Raw genomic sequence first — 22,608 nt, 5'->3', positions numbered from 1 at the left:
TTAATTGACAGTTTTAAGGATTTTATCAACCCAAGGAAACTGATAACTAACAAAACAAAGACATTTACCATGGTATGAGGCCCTAAATTAAAGCAAAACTTTCTATATTGATAATACCACGATAGATACTGTTAACACTTTTTGTTATCTGGGAGTAACTTTTTCAGGCAGTGGAAACTGGTCACATGAAATAACCAATGTCCGATCTAAGATGAACAGGAGTGCACATTAGTTTTTAGATTCACGACAAAATTAAGCAACCGCCCAATTAAGGATATGCTACTAATTTACAAGGCTAGATATATTACTATTGCCATATTTGGGGTGTGGGGCTACCATTGGAGTCAGGTATTGCAGCGTGAAGAAAATTATTTTTTAAAGCGTCTTTTAAGTTTACCTTCCTCGGCGTCCACTGAAATAATATACCATGAAGTAGGATTGCAATACGTAGCAGATTTGGTTTCTCTGGGACCGCTGCTGTTATAGAGGTCAATTTGGGCCAAAGATGAAACACATTTTACCAAATCTATTATCATGGACTGTCTACTTCTGGATAAAAATGTGTATCCCTTGGTTAAGATATAGGTGACACAGCCAACACATTGCTTTGTACTGACTAGACTCAGACTAGGAATAGTACACCATCTAGTCGCTTTCCCTGCAATTAAATCCTGCCGCCCAGATTGTACCCCCTGTCTATGTGATGAGCAGTCTAAGGAAAGCACTGTTCACTTTATGCTTGTCTGTGATTTTTACTTGTATTTTAGGTGTCATTATCTAAAACCACTATTTTTAATGCAAAATGTGAGAACGCACAAAGCTGTAATTAAATTACTAGCTAACCTTAATGATCTTGAGGTCTATTTTAATGTTGCATCATTTATTGTAAAAGTTATAAATGTAAGATAACGCGTTGTTTGATGAAAAAATAAGTATGTAATCTACTAGGATTTATTTGATGTAATTTGCTGATAAAACTTTTTTAAACAATTGTTTTTATTATTGTATTTTAATCCTGCAACTGCTTTTATGGTTTTTTGTACATAACGAATATAGCGTATATTGAATTGAGTTATTCTTCCCCTCGCAGAATTTTCTTTATGACTTCTTTTACATCATCACAGAAACATTTTTTGAGATACTTGATAATTTTATTGTTATTAGTCTCTTCAAGTGCATCAATGAAATCATCAAATATCTCTAGCTGAGTAGTCCATCTATCACCAATATTTTTCTTTTTGGCGGTACCGAGCAGTGGTGGTGGTTTACAGGAAGTGGCAGTACTGTAGCCATTTCTGGGAGTGACTGACATTGAGTTTGGAGCTATCTTCGGCTCCCTCGGCTGTTCATCTTGAACCTGTTCATGTGAGCCATCTCTGAGGCCTTGCGACGTGCGGGCCTCTAGATCATTCTTTTTTTTTTTTTTTTTTAATTTTATTGTGCAGAGAAAAAGGGTACAAGCACGGGCCTACAACCTCCTGGGCCGGCCGCTAGTATTCAGAAATGATCAAGCAGTTCAAAAACAATGACTGGCCCACAGGGGCTCCGCTAAATTACAGGAGATCAGACTGCACATAAGGGACGTCAGGATATACCCATTTTACATAAATATCAACAAAAGTAAACAAAAACAAAAAGCAAGGCGAAAAACATTGAAAGGGCGTCTAACCACAGCAGAGGAACTCCACACCCGACCACCCTAGGGTGGTCAATAAAAAAGGGGGGTCCGAGAGGGAGGGGGGGAGGCCCCGGGAAAACCAAATCTATACACAGATGAACTCTAGATCATTCTTGATGGTTTTTGAAAAGACGGCCTCTGTCATTGCCTCTATTGGAAAAGCAGCGTTTCACTATTCCAAAATATCTGCAACCGTTCTGATTGTCACCCAATGTTATGTTCCTGTTCCGACCCCCATCACGGCCCTTCAGTCAGCTTGACAAGACTCTCCAGTGCCATAAGCACAATCCCTGTGCTCTGCCTGGGTTCCGGCGCCTGGCGCTGAAGCCGTTCAGGGTCACTTTACTCATATTCTGGTGAGTAAATTACTGTTGTATCCTTAGGCTTCTCTTTGTGCTCTCTTTATCTTCACCACTTTCTGATTGTAACGTCATCTTGCTATTTGTGATGATCAATATCTTCTCTTTGAAAGCTTATTTGTATCTGCCTTCAGCATTAACACTCCGAATGACTTATGGCTGTATATTGCTTAGCAAAGCTGTACCTTTGTGTACGGTCTGACCAGCAGGTTCTTGGTCACCAATATGTAGATTTCTTTGTAATGCTTTTGTTGTTTTCAACTTCTTTACAGCAGCTGGAGTGGCGCTTTGACTCTACATGTCTTAAGCATTGGTTCCATACTTCGACTGCAATACACATGGTACACCCAACAGTTTGTTTGGACCATGGCAAACTCTCTGTGAGAGCACTGTTGATCTTTGGGTTACTTATCCCCTAACTCGTCTCCAGTTGTAGCATCCTCCCCAGCCGGGTACTTGCCAATGACTATGCCACACACAGAGCTTAGTATTGCACATCTTTTTTCATCTTTTTGTTACTGCAAACTCAACATTCTACACCAATCTTCATTGAATTCCGCTCTAACTCTTACATCACAGTTCTTGGGAGTCCACCAGGAGCCAAAAGGGTTCCATCATTTCCAACTCAGGAGACACTACACGCCGGGCACCACTGACTGGAAAGTTGAGGTAAAGGCCATAGTGGACATGTACCTATGAAACAGGAAGGGTGTCCAGCCAGTGGCAGCACAGAAAAGCCTTAAGGGAGACCTTTGGCTGCAGGTCAATGTCAGTGGTGGCAGAGAAGAGACTTTAGGGGGGGCATGGTGGCCAAGGTCTGATGAACATAAACTAACGAAACAGGAAGGGTGTCATGCCCTGGAAGACATTTTTGCTTTAAAGTACATCTGCTGGTATTGGAACCAAACACATTGATGTAGGAGCATTTTTGTGTGAATGGTCTGGCAAGCTGCCCTTCCTTCTGCCACCACTCACTTCTCTCTCATGCTCAGAGGCCAACAACAGATAGTGAAATTATGCAAATGCAGCTTTTGTCATCAGGTTATTATCATGTTTGCCCCAAAAGAGAATTTGTGAAACAGACATTCAATTTACTGTACAGAGGGCTCAATTCAGAGGTTGGGTCCAAGGTGAGATATTGGTCATAACAGCCACTGGCACACCTCTAATTTAAGGGTGGGAAAAGCAATTTAAATGGTCTTCAAATGCGTAGCTATCTTCGATGCATCAGGAGCAGTGGCCCCAGATGCCAGGGACTTAAGGGGCCATTACACTCAATTATGTATGTCCATTACTGCCTGCCTCAGATACAATGCTTGCATTGAGTGCCAGAGCGAAGGCCAAACTGAAAACCAAACACAGCCCTGGCAAAAATGTTCAAACCAGCCCACGCTGCAGGATGCAATTAGCTGAATAGGGCCATGGGGTCATGGATGGCAAATGGCAGCCCATCCTGCTCTGTAAATAGCCCCGTAACCTGCAGTCCACAGGGACATGGCCTGCCGGGCACTGCCCATGGTACTGTTGCTACACCACTGAAGGTCTTTGTCCTGTTCTGCTGCGTGCACTTGTGACATGGATTGAAAGAAGAGGAGTGGACCCATTAGAGTTGGGTTGGCAAATCTTTACCATTCTTCAAAGAGAGAAGACTTGTCCTAATTTAAATCCGTTTATAACTGATGATTCAGACTGGAAATAATATAAGAGATTTCAGGGCAGAAATAATCAAACAAGACATTTAGTGTGGACTTCAGTGACTGCAAGCCGATAAAATCATAGATGGCAGTAGACCACAAATCAGAAGCATCTGTCCTAGACCACTTTCTAGTATCAAGTTCATGTCTAATTCAATTAAATGTAAGTGGCTCACTGAAGAAATAGTGCTGTCACCACCAGTAAACAATCAGAATATGTGCAAGAATATATCAACCAGACTGAATGGAGTAGAAGGTTAGTAGAAAAAATGACAACTAACCTCAATGGAAGAAACCTGAGTGGAGTCAGATTTACTCACAACTCATGCAATGCAGCCCTGCAAGATAGGCTGCTGAGCTGGGCTGCATTGCGTTAAAGGGAAAGAGATGAACTGTGACATATTTACCAAGATAAGGCACAGTTGATATCTCTTGTAGCGCTGGAGCACCTTAGGCTGCCTAGCACCAACGCGTACGCACTTGTAACATGACTCAAGTGTACCTGCGTTGTGGTTAGAATAGCTTTTGTGCAGAAAAACGAATGCACAAAAATGAATCTTATAGCCTTGTTACTCTGTGTGTGTGTGCTGCAGAATGCAGCGCACATGCAAAGAAAAAGTCACAGGGAGAAATAAAGATATTTCTGATTGTTACGCCAGCCTCAGGTAGAACACACCATTTTGGTGCAAACCCAGGTTTACAGACTTTAGTCACTCTGGGTGTGTGTCAAAATATTTAGGTCGATACACAGGAACAGCCAGGCTCCACCCATGTAAGACCCAAAGCAGGGGATGCTACCCAAGGATCTGCATTGCATTACTTTTTGGGTAAAATCACATGCTAAGTCACACAATTCTTGATTTGATTGAATGGCTTAGTAAATCTCAAAAACATACTTTGCGGCATGCCTGCGCATACAAATGGCACAATCACAACACAAAATGTTAATAAATCAGGTCCCAGACAGCCGCGGTCTGTGCAGGTAACAGCGGCGGGGCGGTAGGGCCGGGTGGGGGGGATTTCGAGGGAAGGTGCTATTCTTTTTACATATTTAAAAATGTTACCCAATGATCCCAAACATACAATTCCGAAATTCTTAAAGCCTGGTAACGATAATGTACGGGTATGAGGTCCATACATAATGTATAGTTATAGATGGGGAATTCTGAATAATGGGGATGTCTCTCACCTCAGGTTCCGGATGACGTCATAGATAAATCATCCCTTACTCTCATTGGCATGTCCCTCAGAATCCCTTGGTCAAGATGTCACCCTTTATTCACAGTCACCATCTATAATTCTCGCTACAGGCCTCAACTTGACAAGATGGTCCCGGTCACTTTGTTCTATGGTAACTGAAAAGCCCAAACACATGACGTTTCCCCATGACCTCTCGTCTTCAGCATTCCATCTTACCATAGAGATAGTCTTCCTCTGGTCTGCTTCCAATAAGGCAGCCGCGAAGCTGGCGTAATTTTTCCTAAAGGAAAGATGATTTTGACATATTACTGATTGAAAGGGAGAATATTTAGAAAGATATCTTTCATTACTGGCCACGTTGCTAGCATTTCAGTAAGATGGAACTTTGCACGCTAGAAGCCTCAACTTATACACAACTCTTAGAGAGGTGCAGGTGTTATCATTTGTGTTAGTGAAACTGATATGCTCAGTTCCTACGCAGTCTGTAATTACAAATAATATGCTGAAAAACAGAGTTTAAGTCTATGTATAAATAATGACTAAGGGCCTGATTATGAGTTTGGCGGTCCAAAGAACTGCCAAACCCACTGTGGCGCTGAAGCAACCGCTGCATGGGAGGCCCAACCACTTTATTATGACTTTGGCGGTCAGACTGCCAAAGGACCGCTGCTACCGCCAGGGATATATGATCCCTGGGGGTCTTGCAGTGGTCTGAGGCCCGCAATATTCTGGCAGTGCCTCTGTGGCACCGGCAAACATATTACGAGTTTCCTCGCTGCCAATTTTCATGGCGGTGAGCCCACCATGAAATGTGTGGAGGTGAGGAAATGTTGCCTCAGGGCCATGGGATGCATGCAGGAGGGCCCATGTTGAGCCCCCCCCCGTATGCATGCAACCGAGTTCCTGCACAGCATGGACTAAATAGTCCATGCTGTGTAGGAACGCTCTTTGGTGGTCCTGCTATGAGCCTTACAAAGGCACCACCGTTGGACCGCTTCCGCAGGCTGACCTGCTGGATTTGAACTCGTAATCTGGCGGGCAGTGTGCAGACGACTTTGGCGGTGTGGCAGTGGAGCGATTGCGTGGTGGGCCACTGCCACACTACCAAAGTTGTAATCAGGCCCTTCATAAAGTTACATTGGGGCAGATTTACAAGGACTGGCACATCCCTGTATATTAGCAGGGATGCGCCAGTAAAGATGAGACATGTAGGAATACCATTGCGCCACCACGCACTGCACTGTGGCGCAAGGATAGTCAGATGCGTGTCACATCTCATGTTGTAAGGGGAGCGCATCGCTGGAGTCGTGTCGCAAGCGCGACACAACTCCAGCAATGCTCAGAGGCGTCCTATACCTAACATGCTGCGTCACTCTTTACGCCTGCTTCAAGCAGGCGTAAGGATTTGATGCAGCGGGGGCGTAAAAATGACTCAGTGAAATCTTGTAGATTACACTGCATCACTTTTAGCTGTATGGGTGAGTGTATGGCTGTGTGACTGCCTATATGGGAGAAGCTCCTGCCAAGCAATAGCAAACAGCTATTGCACAGGAGTGGGCACCCTGGGGCATAGCAGGCGATGGCCCTGGGGGTTTGGCAGTACACAGGGCCATGTATGGCTCCAGGAGGGGACATTCTCAGCCTCCCTCCTTCCTTGATTAAGGGCCTGCCTTAAGAGGTGGCGGTCCCCATGGTTGAGAATGCCCAGGGATGGGGTCCACACGGCCCCCTCCCATTTCTTAAAAATAGGTTTGGCTCTGGGGAAGTGGTGGTCTGTGAGGCCCTCCAAGTAAAAAGCCCCAGGGAGGGGGTGGTCCCCAGGCAAGGAGGGCTCCGGGAACCCCTACCCACTGCATTAGCCCTTGAGACGCGGCGGTCCCTGGGCCTGTGGAGGATACTATACGGGGCCTCCCCTGCATTTATTTATTAAATAGCCCGAGGAGGTGGCAGTCCCTGGGGCTGCAGGGGGTTCGCATTGGCACCCACCGCAAAATTAAAAACCAAGCCCATGGGATTTGGCCTACCCAGGGGCTTCTTATAAATGACACGCGCGATCGATCCCGCACACTTTAAAAAAACACAAATGCCATAGATCCACAGGTACACCCACGAATTTGTGGCAAAATAAAAAAAAATGCTTTTAACTCCTGGTGGAGTCCCCACCACCATATCTGGGGGCTCAGGGTATTCCTACCCTGACCCCTTTTCTTTTTTTAAAACTTTTTTGTGGGACTCTGCTTCAAACTGAGTCCCATGATGGCTGCCAACACTTTCTGGTTAAAGTGTTGCCAGCCAAACACATTTCATTAGGATCCCTGAGTCGACTGCAAGGACTCGTGTCCCCAGATATCTATATTTTTTAAACTTAAATATCTCTGAAACTACTGAACGGATTTACACCAAATCACAAAAAGCACGCTTTCTGGAACAACATGTAGCTTTCTGCCAAATTTGGTGTCATTCCATTCAGCAGTTCGGGCTTTAGTCATGTTCAGAAAATAAAAAATCCCAATAGGCATAACATTGAGAAAACGCGTTTTGGGACCCCCTTTTTTCTTGGCCCCGCTTGACAGAACACCCCAAAACTTTCAAAACAGCAGCTGAACCAAAAAGGGGAAGTTGTTTTGAAAAGTTCAGTAAATTTCGTCAATTGGCGCCTAAGTTATTGATACAACAAAAACCGCTTTTCCAATGGAAACTTTAATCCTAACTACAACTACCTAATGGCTATCACCAGTAGGTAATATACATATATATTATCCAACAATTGCCCTGAAGCAATGAGAGGGCACAAGACGGAGCTCCGACCATCCGGTCTGTATTTGCATATCAGCTCGTCTTTTGCTTCCCCACCGTTTCTCCTGCCAACACATTTCACGGCGCTCTGCCGCTTCTTCATGGTCTGTTGCTAATGAGGCAAAGACTGCTCATTTCCTTTGATTTATTCATTTAATTAGGTTACATCATAGCTCATAGTGGGCGTGGCTCAATTTTACTGCTGAATTGCCTTATGGGACATGTTGTTCTGAAAAATACAATGTCCAAGGGAATGAGATTAAACTTTTTTCTTTTAGTAAGTTCAATGCATCATCACAGTTGCAACATTAATTATATTCTCTGTAGTAGGGTGGGGATGAACAACACAAGCTGCATTATGTGCTGGAAGTCCGTGCTGACCTGTAGGGACTCATTCCACAGCAGCCTTTCTGAATCTCGAAATGGTGCTCCTCTCTACAGCCAGGGTAGCCGTTCAAAAAAATTATCCAACAATTGCCCTGAAGCAATGAGAGGGCACACGACGGAGCTCCTACCATCCGGTCTGTATTTGCAAATCAACTCATCTTTTGCTTCCCCACTGTTTCTCCTACCAACGCGTTTCACGGCGCTCTGCCTCTTCTTCATGGGCTGTTGCTAATGAGGCAAAGACGGCTCATTTCCTTTGATTTATTCATTTAATTAGGTTACTTCATCGCTCATAGTGAGCGCGGCTCATTTTTACCGCCGAATTGCCTGATGTGACATGTTGTTCAGAACAATTCAATGTCCAAGGGAATGAGATTAAACTTTTTCCTTTTAGTAAGTTCGATGCATCATCACAGTTGCAACATTAATTATATTCCGTGTAGTAGGGTGGGGATAAACAACACAAGCTGCATTATGCACTGGAAGTCCGTGCTGATTAGGTTACATCATCGCTCATAGAGGGCGCGGCTCGATTTTACCGCTGAATTGCCTGATGGGACATGTTGTTCTGAAAAATACAATGTCCAAGGGAATGACATCTTGCAGCCCATGAAGAACAGGTGTGTCAGCCTCGAAACGCATCGGTATGAAATAAAGAATTGTAAGAGAGAGGCGAGCTTCAGCGAGGCAAAGAGACCGGATGGTTGGGAGCGCTGTCGAGTGCCCCTTCAATGCTTCAGGGCATTTTGGTGATGAATTTTTCTGCACGGCTGTCCGGCCGCGGAAGGCAGCACCATTTCGCTACATCAGAAAGGCTGTGGAGTGGAAGAGGTTTACTCCGTGCAGCACAGCATTCCCGAATGAAAATAGAGCCCGCCTTGACTTTGCCTATCCTACAAAGGATGTAAATATGCTTTTAACCCCTTCGATGCGCATGACGGAGCGGTTCCGTCATGCGCATCGGTTGTGCTGTGCGTATGACGGAACTGCTCCGTCATGGCCCCGCCCGCGCAATAGAACCTTCAGCACAGCGCGGTAATCCTCGCCGCGCTGAAGGGGTTAAGAGATACAAACCTGGCATTGAACCTACTAAGGTATTCATTTGTACTCACCTCGAGGGACTACAAGTCCCATCATGCATTAAAACATTGCACTAAGCAAAGATTGCACTAAGCAAAGCCCATTGGTGAAGTTGTTAATAATAGCATGCCGGAAATGATCGGAAGTGAGCCTTCAATTCTATTTGTTCACATTTGCCAAAGCACCTGTGATCAAGGGCACGAGATGCTCGAAACGCGTAAGGAGTGAAAATATTGGCAGATGAATTCAGAGCGTTTGTTGGTTTGAAACAGGACTGCCTAGCAGGAATAAAGTATCAAACAAGGTGTGTGGCTCTCGAAGTCTGCTGTTTTTGTGTGGAATATATATATATATATATATATATATATATTACCTACTGGTGGTCGCCAGTAGGTAGTTATAGTTAGGACCCTGTTTCCATAGGAAAACCGCAACATTCTATTTTGAATAACTTTGGCGCCGGTCGAGGAATCCTCGCGAAATTTTCAAAACTAATGGGGCGCTACGCTCCGCTCCTACCCTGAAAGTCTCGGGGGGATTCGTCAAGCGGGGGCTGAGAAAAAAGGGGGGTCCCAAAACGTGTTTTCCCCATGCATTTTTCCATAGGACCTTTAGACACAGCTACAGCCCGAACGGCTGAACAGAGTTATTTGAAATTTGGCAGAGAGGTAGTCTACAGGTCAAGGAAGTGCCTTTTGTAGGTCTGGTATAAATCTGTTCAGTAGTTCCTGAGAAAATAGCCTTTAAATCAATATATATATCTGTGGCAGCTTACGGTGCGCTTACGGTGCGCTTACGGTAAGCTTACCGTACGCGTACGGTGCCGTGCGCGAGCGCGATTCTGATTGGCTGTTAGATCTTAGTAAACATTCGAATCGGTCGAAACCAGGAAGTGTCGGCCGCCATTTTCTCTCTAGCACTCTGAGGTGGGGGGAGGAAAATCAAAGTCGGAAAACATTAAAAGAGGCTTGCTAGACAGCTCCCAACCACCTAGTCATGGTTATGGTGTCCCAAAAGAACCTAAAAGGCCAAAAATTTAATTTTTTTTATTTTTGAAAAATCGCCGATTACGCTTACCGTACGCGTACAGTAAAAAATAAATTAAAAAAAAGAACAATATCCACGTTTTCCCCACCCCGTGTGCAAAAGGGGCCCGAAGGTGCACTTTTTGTGCATGGCATATTTATGTTCCGAAAAATCAATAGATAACCTTTAACAACGATGCGCCTAATACGGCCTCCGTGTGCGGACGGTGCGCAAAGCGCATCGTGCGTACATGGCCCATCTTGCGTAACGTGGGCACGCGGTGCGCGTAGCGCACCGCGTGCCCACCGTGCGTGCACGGCACTAACTGCGTAAAGTGAGCGCGCGGTGCGCGAAGCGCACCGCGTGCTCACTGTCTGCGCACGGTGCGCGAAGCGCCCCGTGCGCGCACGGAACGAACTGCGTAAAGTGGGCGCGCACACCACGAACGGCGTAAAGTAACTTAGCATTTAAAAAAACGTACAAATTCACTGAAAAAACCATAGGTTTCACACACGTTATAGTTAGGAATTAGCATTTAAAAAACCTTGCAAATTCACTGAAAAAACCATAGGTTTCACACAAGTTATAGTTAGCGGACATTTTACTGATAAAAAACCATTGAAATTCCCCCGTTATAGTTAGTGCAGGCAACTATAACTCACGCGACCGCAATTCTCCGCTGATGACATATGTGTCTTTATGAAAAAAAAATATTTGTATTATATGTATAGCTAAAAATTTATGGAAGAAGACATGGGTAAATAAGTGTCTAAATACAGTATTAGCATCAGCAGAGGATTGCGGTCGCGTGAGTTATAGTTGCCTGCACTAACTATAACGGGGGAATTTCAATGGTTTTTTATCAGTAAAATGTCCGTTAACTATAACTTGTGTGAAACCTATGGTTTTTTCAGTGAATATATATATATATATATATATCCCATCCTTCTGATACGCAAGGATCAACGGTCTGAATGTACAAATTTAATTATATAACAGCACCAGCTGTACATGTGTACTGTGATCTGGGGCTACGGTGAGGCAGATAAGAGCTTCTCTGGCACGGTTATTTGACGCAGAACACTCTGGATGGCAAAGAGCATAACCCATCATACGGAGGCATGAGAGCCACCTGTCTGCTTTCCTTTTCTTCAAAATAGGTGTGAATAGCATGATCCCCTTTGGGCTAAGGAAATCTTCCATTTGGGAGGTTCACAACACTGGCTGCACTAGACGTAGGGATGCTTAGTGCATTATAGTGTAGATTAGAGTCTTCAACCTTGTACTACTAGTTGACAGAATAAATTAAGCCGTTGCCTTTTTTAGGTGACAAAAATGGTGCAGAAAAAGAACTTGACATTTGTTTCCCAAATCATCCTAATAAAACAGCAAATGTTGCATCTTAAATTTGCTTATGGAGCAGTGCATTTAACTTTGATCACATCATTGAGTGAACTGTGCCTAAAAAATCATTATAGTGTTTGAGATGGCTTAATATAGACCCTTCAATTCCATTAAAATATTGTTCCTAATATTTCTATCATTACTTATCAACCGATTCTTCCTCATATTATATTATACATTTGATTAGAGGCTGGTAAAACTACCAATTTATTAAGGCGTGACACATTTGTAATTTATTGTTTTTGAACACCACTTTTTGTGACGTTCCGGTGGTGCACAGGGCTAAGCCATATCTACAAGGCCATGCAAAGCCAGCCTCTGTGGCTCTTCATGCCCTTTTTGATGTGGAGTGAGACAACTCAGTGCTAGATGCTGCGTTGCCTCACACTACTATGGGGAGGCGTGCCATGAGCATTATGGTGGGTATTCCCATGTAAAACCCATTGCATTTGACGTATTCCCAGATATACAACAAGCTGTAAATCCGGGAATGTGTCAATAGACTACACCTCCCAGGGGAGGCATAACAAGGAGAAATAACTTTATTTGTCGTCAATTTTTCCCCTTTCCGTGCGTGCTGCATTCAGCAGCACACATAGCAAGAGGATATTGCCTTCAGTTATTGTTTTTGTGCAGGAAGGTGTCCCTGCACAAAAACAATGATCCCTACAATGCAGACACCCTTGCACCATTGCACCATGGTGCAAGGGTACCTGCTTTGGCACAAGGCAGCCAATTGAGTGCCAGGAAAGAGGACAGAAATGTGCGGTGTGTGATAGATAAGGCACATTACTGCCCTTTTCTTTTGCCGTAGGACAGCAGATTTGCACACTGAATACAAAAAGTGTGAAGCGACACATTTATGTTCATTACATCATCTGTAGTGCACCCCCAATAAAAGCTTGTTTTATGGGACGCTCGGCCTTTCGCAATGGTGCAAATGCGAGCCCGAATTGTATATTGTGGGACGTGTGCTCGAAGTACACTCACCAGCACAAAGTCGCATACACGGACACCCACACAACAGCAAGCAACATAAGACGAACAAGTACAAGAAAATCACACGTTATACATAGATATATCAAGCCACGCATCATTTGTCTACTTGTTTATGCTTGATTGCACTTGACCTAAGGTTTTGAGATGAAATCAGGTCAGTCAATATACATTGATGTAGCTTTGTATCAAATCTAAGGGGTGTTTGCCATGGTCCGCACCTTTTGTATAAGTTATTGGCAGAGACGTTTTAAGGCATGGGCAAGGTGGGCTCTGACCCAGGGCCCCAAGACTTTTAGGGGGCTCCCTGATAGAGCCAACTCTCTTCTGCAGACCTTGAATAATTCTTTTTAACAGATTTTTTGAAATACCGTTTTCCTTTAATTCATTTTAATGTGGGTGATGTGTGAGAGTCTATTACAGACATTTTGCACCGAAATGTTGTTTTTATGTTTTGGGAAAAAACCCATAAAAAAAGTTACTTTTTGATCAAAACAGGACCTCACATACGAGAAATGAGAGTGTGCAGCAGATATTATTTGCAGTAATATCAGTGAGCTGCTGCAGTGTTACAATATTGTCACTGTCCCTGAATATTAGATGTAAACACATTTAGAAGTTGGACAAGTGTTTCTGTTCTCGGTCATTGACATGGCTAAAGAGGGCAAGAAAGAGCCGATATAGGATCATAATTTCAAAGCTGTTCCGAAAAGGAACCCCCAAAGTATTTTTAGAACAGGGCCCCCAAAATCCTTAATATGTCCCTGGTTATTAGGAGTTTGGCAATTCGTGGCATAAAATAGTTTTGAAGCTGCACGAGCGTCACCTGTTGGTACTAAACTCCTTTATCCCAGAGTCACCGATTTGCTCCACGTCAGTTTCTACACAAAGCTGTTAGTAAATCCGGTACTATGCTTTCATCAGTAAAGTTCAATACATGACCATGCTTTTAATGTACAGTGCCAGAATGTTTCAAATCATAGACTTTCAGAATTGAATAGTGTTTCAGTTCAGTTTAAATAACTTTATTTCGGCCACCAAGGCCATCAAAATGCAAATGAGAATGCATAACAAATAAATAAAACCGTACAATTCAGCATAAGAAAATTTCAAAATTGTATAAAATGGACGCCAGAATTGATTCACTAGAACAAAAAGTATCAACTAGCATATACATAATACAAATAAAATACAGAGTGGGCCATTGGTAATGCTCACATACAAAATATAAGAGCAGGGGTATGACACAGAAGCCAGCATAGTGTTAAGAAAGGGGGAGTACCTTTCTTAGAAGTACCCATATGGCACCCAATAACTTGGCTACTGGAACAGAATAGGTTAGACTACAGTCGGCTCTCAAAATGCGAAGAGCGCGGAGTGACTCTGCACACTAAAAAACCTACAGGTAGGAGCTTGCCAAGTTCTACAGGGACGGGCATAAGCTGGGCAAGCAAACAGGATATGCGAGACACTCTCTACTGGGGAATACAGGCAGGACAAACATCAGTGCCCCCGGAAGTCCATTTTGAGGTGAAGGCACTCAGTGGGAGAGCGCCCACTCTGAACTGGAAGTATAGCTTCCTATCCATGGAGACAGTCAGCTGATCCCAGCAAGACTCATACTCACGAAAAGAAAATCGTTGGACAGCTTAGAGGGAGCAGCCTTCCTGGAGACATTGGCCGCTGTAACTACCCAGTATGGCTACTTCGGAGAGTTCTTAGACAGGAAGCTGGTGGCAGCTGGATGTACCCACATTTCAAACAACTTAAGAGCATAAAGCAGCTCTTTGATGTTCGTGAGCCATGGGACATTAGACGATTGGTCAGCTTCCATTACATCCTGTAGGGTTGTAACGTAATGGGCAAGTTCTGGGGTGGTCCATAGGCACCTCCAATACAAAAGTGGGCATAACCTAGCATTGACTGCTAACCCTCTGACTCCAATGTCCAGAAAGAGGGGCTACAAGGTGGTAGTGGGGGGGAGGCAAGGTGCTGCAAGACTTGATTTCTTGCTCTGGTTAACACCTCGATGTTAGAATGTCCCCTCAGCTCTGCCCCATAAAAGGCTGATCCCAATGCCATGGCCTCATAGATACAGAGTGCAGTTGAAATGGGTTTAGTGTGGGAGGCACAGTATTCTTTAAGTATTGCCCCCTAAATTTGTTTGAGCTGTAGGGTCGCTTTGTTAACATGGGTTTCCAAGACATGCAACCACTAAACGTGTTGCCCAAATAAGCAATGCCCTGCTCTATAACTTCACACGTTCCATATTGGCCCCACTTGAGAGCATCTCACACACAGCAGCACACTTCATCATGCCCTGAAGGACAATGAACACATTGCCCATTTGCTGAAAGAACCCCACTGGCTGCCATTGCCAGTCTGCACCATCTTCAGAACCAACGGCATCATCTAAAAAGTCATCACAACAGGTATCTCTGCCTATCTGACTGACAAACTTACCATTTCCAGTTCCTCTCGGCACACCCGCAGGATAGTATTAGACTCCCGAAATGCAAAAACCAAAGCAGCAAACTTTCTCCATTTATGAACCCAGTATCAAGTAGAAAATTACCAAATCCACCAGGACTTCCCCATGCACCTCTTTATTCCTGCCTTGTATCCTGTACAGTGCTCTGCTGCCTTTCGGCTAGCTTTGGTTTATAACAATATCAGATACATATATACATGTTGTACAAATGAAACTTTGACATGGCTGGCCAGTATAAAATGCCTTGCCCTTTCTGCGCAAAGTTTGTGCCTTCTCAGTTCTTTAGCACAACAGGCACTCAAAAGAAGAAGAAAAAACTCAAAAAAACAGGGGAAGAGGCACAGAGAAATTTGTGAAAATGAGGGAAAAGCAAGGAGAAGGCACTCAAAAAAACAGACGAAGATGCACAGATAAATCTGTGAAAATGAGGGAAAAGCAAGGAGAAAGCACTCAAAAACGGGGGAAAAGCTAGGAAAGACAGGCGCAAGAGTGATGCAATAGCAAGTGGAGAGCTGGGCCTGGGACCTGCTACACAGGTGTAGCATAATGACTTATGAGCGTGCATGTGCTGCCACGCATGTTTGTGTACACAGTATGACACAGCCTCCATTTTTTTTTATTTACCATTCCAAGATGGTGTAAATAAAAAAAGCATTGGCATAGTCTAAAGGTCTCGCCTTTGGGACCTTATAAGTGTTTAGCCATGGAACAGTTGCATAACTAAATACTTATAAGGTCCCAAAAGCGAGACCTATTGGCTATGCCAAGCAGCCGTGCGGCCGCAAAAGTGATCGCGATCAAACATAAAAGCAGCAGCGAAAGTGAAAGTACTCACATCAAGCGTGGCGCGCGCGGCCGCGCACATGCACTGTAGGTCTAGGCTGGCCTGGTACCACTTTTTGGAGCCCTCTCAAAAAGTCTCGCCAGACTAGCACATGCGCTGGGTCAGGCGAGACCTAAAAATGAATTGAAATGTGTGAAAGCGCTTTTCACATACAGAGTGGCTTTGTAGTCAATGCCCCTCCAAAAATTGTAAATTAAAAAAAATGTTTAGTTATTGAAACAGCAGGTGTGGGGAGCAATGGAGAAGTGTGTTGTATAGAAATTAATATGGGGGAGCAGCGTAGAGTGGAAGGGGATCTATGGAGGAGGTTGAGGGAGGTTGGGGTTGGCAAATGAAAACATAATTTAAAAAAATGATGGGATTGGGTGAAGCAATGGAAGAGATGGTGTGGGTGGGAGAAAGTAACACAGAACACAAGTAGTAGGGAAGTCATTTGAGGGGGCAGCAGCACACAAGGGAGAGAGCAAGAAAACACATGTACTGTCATGGACTGCTGAAGGAAGAAAAATGGACTGCTGAAGGGAAAAAGTAATTCCCTGAAGGTGAGCAGTGGAAGGAAACAAGTCAACCAATCAAACGAATTGTGAAGAGACTATGCTCCAATGAAGGGACAAGCACAAGGAGAAGAAGGAAAATAAGTTTATAAGAAGCAAGCAAACAATAGTGACAAGAAAACCGAACAAGGATGGAAGTGGGCTGGCTATGAGTGTACTGTAAGTTTTTGATATGGTCCTGAAAAGGTCTTTTGCAAATAGACAGCTAAAAGCTACCTTTAAGTACGTCCTAAAAATCTGAATGACTAACAAATGCAATTATTCTCCAATTTCATTCAATATATGTAAAGTATCCTCATAGCTATATAGAGTGATATTCTGAAACCCTGGCAAGATTTCTTTCAAATCAGTGGGCTAAAGAGCTCTTGCACAACGATTTACTCTTTTAGTTTTGCATATATTTCACTTTGAATTACATACAAATAAACTACCCAATGCAAAGAAAACATTCAAATAATGTTCTCAAAGTAGGAGCATTTGATAGGCCAGGGAGTACCTCACATGCGTGAAACAATGGACTCCACTAGTCTGTCGGACCTTTCGTAAGTGTGTACTCTAAATTTCTTTCATAGTCTTAAATCCCAGCCCCAGATCCTTAAATCCACTTCTTTTATGGTCTCACCATCAGTGTTTTGTGGAACAATCCTGGACCTTTTCTGTGTTCATTGCTACCAATGGATTCTGGCCAGTAGGTACAATGCAAAAGTCATACTCTAACATTTACATATGTTGAAAAAAACAATGCTTTACTGCGCTTATCAAAATAGATAACATGACATAAAATGGGTTTTCCTACATTAGCTTGTGGTGGCGCAAAGTCATCATCATGTATTTGCGCTTAATATGTTAACTTGCAACATGGTTAACAATGACTTAAATGTGTGCACACGTTTTTTGACATTTAGATTTTAGATAAATGAGTGAGTGATATATTTCTCATTTAGCTATAGTTGGGATATATGCATCTTAACGTTGACATGAGTGGGCCCAGGTGCTCAACTACCTTTCAAAGTAAACAATGTATTTTTTTGCACGGTGTGCATAACTGTCTTTATGTTTCAGGCACCAGAGTCACAGTGTTCTCATTAAAAAACGTATTTTCTGTTCGCTTGTTGCGTGAAGGCCATGCTTATTGCAATTCATTTGTTGGACGATGATTCTCCGCAACCTTGTGGCGTGGGAGGAAGAGGAGGTGGATACTCCTTTGAAATATTGTGAAAGCTTCGATGATGATGAAAGAATCTGACATTGTATGATCCAACAGATGGAGGCAGACAGTAAGTACATCGGGAATGCTGATTACTGAATGGCTCCTGTTATGGTATGAACTGTGGGAGATGTATCTTCTCTTGAATTTCAAGATTTAATTGTATGCTTTGGCTTTAGTTAGGGAGCCCCGTCCACATTTGCAGGCAGATGTCTTTTTCCCCTTTCTTGAGACCCAATGCTCCTTATATTTCTGTTCCTTGACTTACTTTCTAGAGCAAGTAATGTTCTCTTTCTATTGATGGAAACCTTTCTGTGGTTCTACTTTCAGGGCTAAATTGACTGACCCCGGCTGCTTCTGAATTTCCCCGATTCACCCATAACCTTAGATTACGGTTAGGGAGATTCCATTCGGGGGAACACAAATTATTAACATTTGTATATTCTGTCTTTTAATAAATTGCTCTTGCATTTGCTAATTGACTTGCCTGGACTGTATTCACTTATGCTGTATTCCGATGATTATTGATTTATAATTCAGCTGATTCGAATTGAGATTGTAACCGTACTAATTTGTTAATAAACCTTCATGGCTTGCAACATTCTTCTTCTGTGTAATTCCTGTGGGGCGAATTCTAATTTAATATCAGTGATATATTGCTGAATTTATGATTTTAGCCTTGATTTGAGTTAAAGGTCCATCCCAGTGGACATAACAGAGATTTGAGTTTCCTCCAAGTTTGTGTGGTGCAAACACCATCTATTGCTATCACTTGTGAGCTACTGGTAGCTCTCGAGCTACCCGTAAGTAGGTCCCCTGTGTGCAGGGAGTCTACAAAATTAGACACTTCTGCTTGACTGAATTTATGTGTACCAATATTGAAACAGTATGTATTCGAGATAAAAATGTGTGTAGTGTCAAAACTCATCAGCTGGTTTTTTGGGAAAAATGGCTGAACTTCCAAAATATATTTAAAGCTGATATGTGGGTGATAAATCATCTGATATTGCGACGTCTTAATATTAATAGCATCATTTGATTCCAGGGTCTTTGCAGCTATGGCTTTTATGTATTATCCATGTAAAAGCACTCCAAATTGGAAAAGGCTTTTTACATTACTGGTGGCAACCGTGCCTGATGAACTGAGGGTGATCACTTGTGGTAATCCTGCATAGGGTAGACATTAATATAATTGTGTCTGATGTGATTACTTTTAAAACTCAATCAATATTAGTAGCTTTTCTTAGAAAGGGAGTTAGTGTCTTCTTAAAAGTTTAAAAAAAAAAAAAAATATTAGTAGCTTTGGATGATTTCGACTGAACATAAGTAGCTTTTATTTCAGAAACACTTGGAGACCCCTGACATAGAAGTATCCATTTCACCATGACTGTTCTCCATATTTGATGTATTCTCGTCACAATCAGTACCAGTAAGACTAGCCTCTCCACTGTCAAAATAGTTTGTTGAACTGGATACCCAAGTTTGACTCAATGATGCCCTTTTGTGCCATTCTCCTTGGTGCCCCAGCTGGCAGCATGTGGGATCTTAAATAAGTCTGACGTGATCACGTATCTGACATTGCCACAAATATAACAACCTGGGGAGAACTACTATATATACACAGGGCCATCTCCCCATTAGGGATATAGTCCCCACCTGGAAAACCAACAACCCTGTAATAGTTGCCAGAAACTAAAGAATATTCAATGCATGTATTTCAGATACCATAGGGAACACCTGGATACTAAAGTGATATAGGTTCTCATCACACTTCTGCCCAGCCGGTCCAGTACCTAGCAGCATGCAAAAGGACAATGCCAGCATAAGCCAACCCTACTGGTTTGGCGTGGCTTGCTTACCTTCTGACTGCTAACTGCCACCTTCTTCAGTGGCTGAGCTCAGTGCCAGCTCTCCCTGGACCCTTCACCATAATGGCAGCTAACAGGATCAAGGAAGACTTGCTCTAGTTAATTGTTAAGCCTGGCAATACTCCCTTCCATTTTCTGGCATTAGCCGGAACATGTGAGGTACTTCAACAGCCAGGTTTCTTGCATAGAGGAATAAATCATGCATACACAGCAAGAACAAATATCTGTACCCCATCTAATGTATTGCATTAGCGGCAAATTACCATGTAATTCTACAGGAAGAAGGAAGGGCAGGAGCTTGCAAATTCCTCTATGCGGATCCGATCTATCCAACATCAGTTTTCACCCTAAACAGCGATACAGCGTACAGTGATTTGATCCATTTTAACACCAATCCTCAGGAGTTGGATGAACTGGCCTCTCGAGGTGAGTGAGCCAACAAATTAGGAGGTAGAGCTGCGGCAGAGCCGAGTCAAAGGTTGACTCTGGCTCTAAGAGCTAGTTTACGAGCAAACCTTAAAATATTTGGGGCCTTCAAAATAAAAATAAAAAAGTGTATTACTTTAACACACAGAAGCATTTCACCATAATTCCTCATAGTATTTGAGAGATATTTATTAAAAGGTGGTGGCATATTATCAAGACAGGCGATAAAATGATCGCCGCTTTAGCGGCAGAAAACTGTCGCTAGAACGGCGATAATGGGCTAGATAATATGCTCTATGAAATTCCAATTGAAGCTCAGGTTAGATGTCCTTCACATCTAACATGGGTTTCAATTGGAATTCCATGGAGCATATTATCAAGCTCATTATCGTCGTTTTAGCGGCAGTTTTCTGCCGCTAAAGCGGCGATAATTTTATCACTTGTCTTGATAATATGCCCCTGAGAGTTTTTTAAACATGAATTGAGAAATATTCCTGTCCCCGCCCTTGCCCTGATAACAATCTATTAGTGAACTAAGGGGCATATTATCAAGACACGGTGTTAAAATTATCGCCGCTTTAGCAGCAAAAAACTGCCGCTAAAGCGGCGATAAGGGGCTTAATAATATGCCCTTGAGAATTCCCATAGAAGCCCATGTTCTGGTGTCAACATGGGCTTCTATGGGAATTCTCAAGGGCATATTATCAAGCCCATTATCAAACTGCAGCTAAAGCGCTGATAATGGGCTTGATAATATGCCTCAGAGAATTCCAATAGAAGCCCATGTTGACACCATAACATGGGCTTCTATTAGAATTCTCTGCGGCATATTATCAAGCCCATTATCGCCGCTTTAGCGGCAGTTTTTTGCCGCTAAAGCAGCGATAATTGTAACGCCTTGCTTGATAATATGCCCCTTTGCTCGAATTACACGATTTAGCCAAGGAAGGAAGCTGGGATTTATTCCAGATTTTCAAATTTAACACTGTGCAATTGAACCACTATATGGGTGTCTCTTTCTGCCATCAAAGATTAATGCATTGTACTTCATGCTTGGAGGATGATTTTACAGCATAGGTGGCAGACAGAAAAAAATGTTATTTTTGGGTAGTTTTATACAGCGCAAGCCTTGCTCAGTCACTTAAGACACAGACTACGTTGTATGTTTTATTTTCCAGCACAGGGAGATTTGCGGAGAGTTGAACGTGGTTTCCATGCTCCATGGTCATTAGCTGTTTCCACTAAGCACATCGCCTCCTGTGAATTCTTGGCTCGTTTTGGGCTCGTGGTCCCACGCGGACCATGGACTGAGCTTTAGCCAGGGCGGTGGCCTGAGTCTGGCTCGAACTTTCAGTGGCTCTCCCATCTATACTGGCCTCACAATCACTTATTCAGGTAACACCATGAGGAGAGTGGAAACGATGAATGGGGTCCCAACTATTTTTACAACAATCTAGAAACCCACAACTAAGATTCTGAATGGAAGCCTTAGTTGACAGTTTAAAAGTAGGAGAGACTATTAGAGTCTTTTACACAGGAGAAGCACCTTAAGGCTATTTTTTTATGACTTCAAGGTTATCAAATCACAACAAGACAACATTTTGCGCGAGTGACTCCGTTTCAGGTATATCTTCACTCTATGTAAAGAGGGACGACTGTTGGAGTTGGCCATAATTGGTGTCCCACCCTGCTTAGGGTGCAAAGTACTACTTGAGGTCACTGACAGCCATGTTGGGTGTTTATTGTTTTAGTGTGCCAAGCAGTGGCGTCCTCGAGCAGCGGTGAGGGGAAACACTGTTGCATTTGTATCATCACCATATGTGAAGAGCGATGATTGTTGGAGTCGGCCATGATAGATGTCCATCTTTGTCTAGGTTGCAAGATTCGCCTTGTATTCACTGACAGCAATGTTGGGTGTTCATCCTTTTAGTGTGCCAAGCAGTGACGTCCGCAAGCAGCGGTGAGAGGAGACCCCGTTACAGCTGTATCTTCACCATCAGTGAGCATGGACACTGGTGGAGGTAGCCATGATAGATGCCCAGTCGTGCGACTTGAGGTCACGGACCGCCACTGCTGAATGTTACTAAAGTCAGTGAGAATTTTCCCCCATAAGCCAAGCCTGATTTTACAAAAACAACAAAAAAATAGTAATGTGTGCATTTCTATGTTTTTGTGACAGCCAGATATCTGAAATAGTAGAGAAAGTGAGCAGCATGCCATGCATGCAAATTAGATGATTTCCTTTAATCCGTGTATAAAGAGAAAGTAGATCTAGTTGGTGTCTGAATTAAGTGACATTCTGAGCAAAGTATGTACCAATGTATTCCTCCTCTGGGTTAATCACTCTTTCTTTCTGGTTTTTATCATTTGAGTAGCTGTGTATTCATGACACGCGAGAATGGAATTTACTTTTCAAACCCTTAATCCTCCCTTGTTTGAAGAACACAAACATCTTGCCGCTGAACAGCTGTCAGGATGGAGTTTATTAGTAAACAACAAATCCCGCCTTACGTTTTCTGTGAAAATATTTTTGTTAAAAGTCCTCGATTGACGTCATTTGAAATCAAAGTCTTCTGTTTATCAACAGACCAAGTGGAA

At 43.2% G+C, this 22,608-nt stretch overlaps 1 protein-coding gene across 1 annotated transcript in view; it reads right to left on the bottom strand.

The window, feature by feature from the left end:
* BANK1 (B cell scaffold protein with ankyrin repeats 1) overlaps positions 1–22,608 on the bottom strand; it is a 2,329,074-nt gene that overhangs the window by 130,057 nt on the left and 2,176,409 nt on the right. Inside the window, exon 13 of the mRNA XM_085636022.1 lies at positions 5,148–5,211. Coding sequence (XP_085492148.1) covers positions 5,148–5,211 — 64 coding nt within the window. The remainder of the gene's footprint in view (positions 1–5,147; positions 5,212–22,608) is intronic.

Source organism: Triturus cristatus, chromosome 2_1, assembly GCF_964204655.1.
Source record: "Triturus cristatus chromosome 2_1, aTriCri1.1, whole genome shotgun sequence".
Lineage (NCBI taxonomy): Eukaryota > Metazoa > Chordata > Amphibia > Caudata > Salamandridae > Triturus > Triturus cristatus.
This window is presented reverse-complemented; position numbering and strand designations above follow the sequence as displayed.